We start from the raw sequence: 7,500 nt of genomic DNA, 5'->3' as shown, positions 1-7,500 counted from the left end.
CTCTGTTCACAAACACAAACAGACCCCACAGAGCCCCAGGACAGCAACACAATTAGACCCAACCAAATCATGAGAAAACAAAAAGAGAATTACTTGACACATTGGAAATAATTAACAAAAAAACTGAGCAAACTGCTGTTTGGCCCTAAACAGAGAGTACACAGTGGCAGAATACCTGACCACTGTGACTAACCCAATCTTAAGGAAAGCTTTGACTATGTACAGACTCAGTGAGCATAGCCTTGCTATTGAGAAAGGCCGCCGTAGGCAGACATGGCTCTCAAGAGAAGACAGGCTATGTGCCCACTGCCCACAAAATGAGGTGGAAACTGAGCTGCACTTCCTAACCTCCTGCCAAATGTATGACCATATTAGAGACACATACAGTGCATTCGGAAAGTATTCAGACCCCTTGACTTTTTCCACGTTTTGTTACGTTACAGCCTTATTTTAAAATGGATGAAACTTTTTCCCCCTTCATTAATCTACACACAATACCCCATAATGACAAAGCAAAAACAGGTTTTGAGAAATGTTTGCTAATTTATAAAAAAAAAACTGAAATATATCAGTATTCAGACCCTTTACTCAGTACTTTGTTGAAGCACCTATGGCAGCGATTACAGCCTCGAGTTTTCTTGGGTATGACGCTACAAGCTTGGCACACCTGTATTTGGGGAATTTCTTCCATTCTTCTCTGCAGATCCTCTCAAGCTCTGTCAGGTTCAAATCAAATCAAATCAACAAAAGAAATGTCACACGTGTTTAGCAGATGTTATTGCGGGTGTAGCTAAATGCTTGTGCAGTAATATCTAATAAGTACTATCTAACAATTTCACAACATATATCCAATACAGATCAATCTAGTAAGGAATGGAATTTAAGAATATATACATATATGGACAAGCAATGACAGTGCGGCATGGACTAAGATACAGTAGAATATTATAGAATAGAATGCAGTATATACATATGAGATGAGTAGTGCAAGATATGGAAACATTATTAAAGTGACTAGTGTTCCATTTCTTAAAGTGGCCAGTGATTTCAATAGGTAGCAGCAGCCTCTAATGTGCTAGTGATGGCTATTTAACAGTCTGATGGCCTTGAGATAGAAGCTGTTTTTCAGTCTCTCGGTCCCAGCTTTGATGCACCTGTACTGACCTCGCCTTCTGGATGATAGCGGGGTGAGCAGGCCGTGGCTCGGGTGGTTAATGTCCTTGATGATCTTTTTGGCCTTTCTGTGACATCGGGTGCTGTATGTGTCTTGGAGGGCAGGTAGTTTGCCCCTGGTAATGCATTCGGCAGACCGCACCATCCTCTGGAGAGCCCTGCGGTTGCGGGCGGTGCAGTTGCCGTACCAGGCGGTGATACAGCCCGACAGGATGCTCTCAATTGTGCATCTGTAAACGTTTGTGAGGGTTTTAGGTGACAGGCCAAATTTCTTCAGCTTCCTGAGGTTGAAGAGGCTCTGTTGCAGCTTCTTCACCACCCTGTCTGTGTGGGTGGACCATTTCAGTTTGTCAGTGATGTGTACGCCAAGGAACTTGAAGCTTTCCACCTTCTTCACTGCGGTCCTGTCCTGAAGTCCACGATCATCTCCTTTGTTTTGTTGACGTTGAGTGAGAGGTTATTTTCCTGGCACCACACTCCCAGAGCCCTCACCACCTCCCTGTAGGCTCTCGTCATTGTTGGTTATCAAGCCTACTACTGTTGTGTGAGTTTAATGATGAGCTTGGAGGGTACTATGGTGTTGAAGGCTGAGCTATAGTCAATGAACAGCATTCTCACATAGGTATTCCTCTTGTCCAGATGGGAAAGGGCAATGTGCAGTGCGATGGCGATTGCATCATCTGTGGATCTATTGGGGCGGTATGCAAATTGAAGTGGGTCTAGGGTGACAGGTAAGGTAGAGGTGATATGATCCTTGACTAGTCTCTCAAAGCACTTCATGATGACAGAGGTGAGTGCTACGGGGCGATAGTCATTTAGTTACCTTCGCTTTCTTGGGTACAGGAACAATGGTGAACATCTTGAAGCATGTGGGGACAGCAGACTGGGAAAGGGAGAGATTGAATATGTCCGTAAACACTCCAGCCAGCTGGTCTGTGCATGCTCTGAGGACGCGGCTAGGGATGCCGTCTGGGCCGGCAGCCTTGCGGGGGTTAACATGCTTAAATGTCTTACTCACGTCGGCCATGGAGGAGAGGCCACAGTCCTTGGTAGTGGGCCTCGTCAGTGGCACTGTGTTATCCTCAAAGCGGGCAAAGAAGGTGTTTAGCTTGTCCGGAAGCAAGACGTCGGTGTCGACGACGTAGCTGGTTTTCCCTGTGTAGTCCGTGATTGTCTGTAGTCCCTGCCACATACGTCTCGTGTCTGAGCCGTTGAATTGCGACTCCACTTTGTCTCTATACTGATATTTTGCCAGTTTAATTGCCTTGCGGAGTGAGTAGCTACACTGTTTGTATTCTGCAATATTCCCAGTCACCTTGCCATGGTTAAATGCGATGGTTCGCGCTTTCAGTTTTGCGCGAATGCTGCCGTCTATCCACGGTTAGGTTAGGGTAGGTTTTAATAGTCACAGTGGGCACAACATCACCTATACACTTCCTGATAAAGTCAGTCACTGTTTCAGCGTATTCGTCTAAATTATTTGGATGGGGAGCGTTGCTGCACAGCTATTTTCAGGTCTCTCCAGAGATGTTCGATCGGGTTCAAGTCCAGGCTCTGGCTGGGCCACTCAAGGACATTCAGAGACTTGTCCCGAAGCCACTCCTGCATTCTTGGCTGTGTGCTTAGGGTCGTTGTCCTGTTGGAAGGTGAACCTTCGCCCCAGTCTGATGTCCTGAGCACTCTGGAGCAGGTTTTCATCAAGGATCTCTCTGTACTTTGCTCCGTTCATCTTTCCCTCGATCTTGACTAGTCTCCCAGTCCCTGCCGCTGAAAAACATCCCCACAGCATGATGCTGCCACCACCATGCTTCACCGAAGGGATGGTGCCAGGTTTCCTCCAGACGTGACGCTTGACATTCAGGCCAAAGAGTTCAATCTTGGTTTCATCAGACCAGAGAATCTTGTTTCTCATGGTCTGAGAGTCTTTAGGTGTCTTTTGGCAAACTCCAAGCGGGCTGTCATGTGCCTTTTACTGAGGAGTGGCTTCTGTCTGGCCACTCTACCATAAAGGTCTGATTGGTGGAGTGCTGCAGAGATTGATGTCCTTCTGGAAGGTTCTCCCATCTCCACAGAGGAACTCTAGAGTTCTGTCAGAGTGACCATCGGGCTCTTGGTCACCTTCCTGACCAAGGCCCTTCTCCCCCGATTGCTCAGTTTGGCCAGGCGGCCAGCTCTAGGAAGAGTCTTCTTGTTCCAAACTTCTTCCATTTAAGAACGATGGAGGCCACTGTGTTCTTGAGGACCTTCAATGCTGCAGAAATGTTTTGGTACCCTTCCCCAGATCTGTGCCTCGACACAATCCTGTCTTGGAGCTCTACGGACAATTCCTTTGACCTCATGGCTTGGTTTTTGCTCTGACATGCACTGTCATATGTGAGACCTTATATAGACAGGTGTGTGCCTTTCCAAATCATGTCCAATCAATTGAATTGACCACAGGTGGACTCCAATCAAGTTGTAGAAACATCTCAAGGATGATCAATGGAAACAGGATGCACCTGAGATCAATTTCGAGTCTCAAAGCAAAGGGTCTGAATACTTATGTAAATAAGGTATTTCTGTTATTTATTGTAAATAAATGTACAACAATTTCTAAAAACCTATTTTCGCTTTGCCATTATGGGGTGTTGTGTGTAGATTGCTGAGGATTAAAAAAAGTCAAAGGGTCTGTATACTTTCCGGAGGCACTGTATTTCCCTCAGATTACACAGAGCCACAAAGAATTAGAAAACAAATACAATTTTGATCAACTCCCATATCTATTGGGTGAAAAACCACAGTGTGCCATCACAGCAGCAAGATTTGTGACCTGTTGCCACAAGAAAAGGGCAACCAGTGACGAACAAACATCATCGTAAATACAACCCATATTTATGTTGATTTATTTTCCCATTTGTATTTTAACTATTTGCACATTGTTACAGCACTGTATATAGACATAATATGACATTTGAAATGTCTCTATTATTTTGGAACCTGTGAGTGTAATGTTTACTGTTCATATTTATTGTTTATTTCACTTTTGTTTATTATCTATTTCACTTGCTTTGGCAATGTTAACACACGTTTCCCATGCCAATAAAGCCCCTTGAATTGAATTGAATTGAGAGAGAGAAAGAGAGAGAGAGAGAGAGGATTCTGACACACTCACTGATCATGACCTTAACTCTCAATGCAACCACACACAGAGGCATCATTCCCATAGGGGGCACAGGGGCATCATGGGGGCACAGGGGCACCATTCCCATAGGGGGCACAGGGGCATCATGGGGGCACAGGGGCACCATTCCCATAGGGGGCACAGGGGCATCATGGGGGCACAGGGGCATCATGGGGGCACAGGGGCACCATTCGCATAGGGGGCACAGGGGCATCATGGGGGCACAGGGGCATATTTGTCCATTAAAAAAAACATTTTTGGTTGTTGTTTCTCTGTAATACTACTAGCCACCTAGCAATTTATGATGTCTTTAGCCCTGATAGGTTCCTAATCTCCCAACCTAATAACGAGCTGCCAAGAATCAATTTCAGGCTATCAATCATGTTACAGTAGCTAGCTTGTCTAACTATCTCAGCTAGCTTGTCTAACTATCTCAGCTAGCTTGTCTAACTATCTCAGCTAGCTTGTCTAACTATCTCAGCTAGCTTGTCTATCTCAGCTAGCTTGTCTAACTATCTCAGCTAGCTTGTCTATCTCAGCTAGCTTGTCTATCTATCTCAGCTAGCTTGTCTAACTATCTCAGCTAGCTTGTCTATCTCAGCTAGCTTGTCTATCTATCTCAGCTAGCTTGTCTAACTATCTCAGCTAGCTTGTCTAACTATCTCAGCTAGCTTGTCTATCTCAGCTAGCTTGTCTAACTATCTCAGCTAGCTTGTCTATCTCAGCTAGCTTGTCTATCTATCTCAGCTAGCTTGTCTAACTATCTCAGTTAGCTTGTCTAACTATCTCAGCTAGCTTGTCTATCTCAGCTAGCTTGTCTAACTATCTCAGCTAGCTTGTCTATCTCAGCTAGCTTGTCTAACTATCTCAGCTAGCTTGTCTATCTCAGCTAGCTTGTCTAACTATCTCAGCTAGCTTGTCTAACTATCTCAGCTAGCTTGTCTATCTCAGCTAGCTTGTCTAACTATCTCAGCTAGCTTGTCTAACTATCTCAGCTAGCTTGTCTAACTATCTCAGCTAGCTTGTCTACCTCAGCTAGCTTGTCTATCTATCTCAGCTAGCTTGTCTATCTATCTCAGCTAGCTTGTCTATCTCAGCTAGCTTGTCTATCTCAGCTAGCTTGTCTATCTCAGCTAGCTTGTCTAACTATCTCAGCTAGCTTGTCTATCTCAACTAGCTTCTCTAACTATCTCAGCTAGCTTGTCTATCTATCTCAGCTAGCTTGTCTAACTATCTCAGCTAGCTTGTCTATCTATCTCAGCTAGCTTGTCTAACTATCTCAGCTAGCTTGTCTAACTATCTCAGCTAGCTTGTCTATCTCAGCTAGCTTGTCTAACTATCTCAGCTAGCTTGTCTAACTATCTCAGCTAGCTTGTCTATCTCAACTAGCTTGTCTAACTATCTCAGCTAGCTTGTCTATCTATCTCAGCTAGCTTGTCTAACTATCTCAGCTAGCTTGTCTATCTATCTCAGCTAGCTTGTCTAACTATCTCAGCTAGCTTGTCTAACTATCTCAGCTAGCTTGTCTATCTCAGCTAGCTTGTCTATCTCAGCTAGCTTGTCTAACTATATCAGCTAGCTTGTCTATCTCAGCTAGCTTGTCTATCTATCTCAGCTAGCTTGTCTATCTATCTCAGCTAGCTTGTCTAACTATCTCAGCTAGCTTGTCTAACTATCTCAGCTAGCTTGTCTATCTCAGCTAGCTTGTCTAACTATCTCAGCTAGCTTGTCTAACTATCTCAGCTAGCTTGTCTAACTATCTCAGCTAGCTTGTCTAACTATCTCAGCTAGCTTGTCTATCTCAGCTAGCTTGTCTAACTATCTCAGCTAGCTTGTCTACCTATCTCAGCTAGCTTGTCTAACTATCTCAGCTAGCTTGTCTATCTCAGCTAGCTTGTCTATCTCAGCTAGCTTGTCTAATTATCTCAGCTAGCTTGTCTAACTATCTCAGCTAGCTTGTCTAACTATCTCAGCTAGCTTGTCTAACTATCTCAGCTAGCTTGTCTAACTATCTCAGCTAGCTTGTCTAACTATCTCAGCTAGCTTGTCTAACTATCTCAGCTAGCTTGTCTATCTCAGCTAGCTTGTCTAACTATCTCAGCTAGCTTGTCTAACTATCTCAGCTAGCTTGTCTATCTCAGCTAGCTTGTCTATCTCAGCTAGCTTGTCTAACTATCTCAGCTAGCTTGTCTAACTATCTCAGCTGACATGCCTGCTGGCCAGGTTGGTAGACTTTAGAAAAGCAAAGCAATTACTACATGTACTGAATAAGACTCACATTCCTTTCAATCTTTTACCAGATTTTAGCAGAGAAGCAGAGAAGAATATTTAGTTTATTTAAAAAAAAGACCCACCAGCCAGGAGGACACAGACAGCTAAAGAGGTGTGCTTAGATATGAAGGGAAATATCAATATTTTTGACACATAATTAACCATAATGATTATGGCTTTAGATTGCATGAAAAGTATTTCAGGTGTTAGAAAAATGCTAAATTATCCCCTCCGGACCACTCCCCAGTTGTCCTCACGTACTTTGTGCCCCCTCAGATTTTGGGGGTGCATGACGCCCCTGCACACACACACACAGGCACACGGAACAGACACACACAGACGGACCCCCATGGATGGACACGCTCTCAGGCACAAATCAATGCTCTCTCACACTCATTAGAAGTGAAGTTCTGAAGCCAGGGCTCTGAGCTGCCTAACGATAATTTACTGCAGTTATACCCATCTCATCTCTAGATCCTGACACACACACACACAGGGTAGACTAGTCTTGCCTGCAGAGTGCTAACGTGATGAATGGGCGTTCCTCCGGTCCCGTTGACAGTGTTAGTTTTAGATGGAGTCTTCTTCCCTTCTTTCTCTCTCAGAGCCTTCTCTTTAGACGCCATCTTAGACTTCTCCTCCTCTATACGCTTAGGACTGTTTAACATGACCTGGGGGGAGGTGAGAGAGAGAGAGCGACCGAGAGAGAGAGACACAGACAGGGAGAGAGAGAGAGAGAGAGAGAGAGAGAGAGAGAGAGAGAGAGAGAGAGAGAGAGAGAGAGAGAGAGAGAGAGAGAGAGAGAGAGAGAGAGAGAGAGAGAGAGACAGACAGACGACAGACAGACAGACAGACAGACAGACAGACAGACAGACAGACAGACAGACAGACAGACA

General features: G+C 44.7%; 1 protein-coding gene across 2 annotated transcripts in view; it reads right to left on the bottom strand.

Annotated features, from left to right (window-relative positions):
- LOC123488009 (glycine receptor subunit beta-like) overlaps positions 1 to 7,500 on the bottom strand; it is a 57,907-nt gene that overhangs the window by 3,832 nt on the left and 46,575 nt on the right. The window contains exon 10 of one of the 2 annotated variants that reach the window (XM_045219046.1): positions 7,117 to 7,275. In XM_045219046.1, the coding sequence (XP_045074981.1) occupies positions 7,117 to 7,275 (159 nt within the window). Of the gene's footprint in view, positions 1 to 7,116; positions 7,276 to 7,500 lie in introns of those variants that run through there. The other variant, XM_045219047.1, reaches the window with a different exon arrangement.

This window comes from Coregonus clupeaformis, unplaced genomic scaffold (genome assembly GCF_020615455.1).
Source record: "Coregonus clupeaformis isolate EN_2021a unplaced genomic scaffold, ASM2061545v1 scaf2008, whole genome shotgun sequence".
Taxonomy (NCBI): Eukaryota; Metazoa; Chordata; class Actinopteri; order Salmoniformes; family Salmonidae; genus Coregonus; species Coregonus clupeaformis.
The sequence above is the reverse complement of the archived record's forward strand: the minus strand, read 5'-3'. Positions and strand labels throughout refer to the sequence as shown.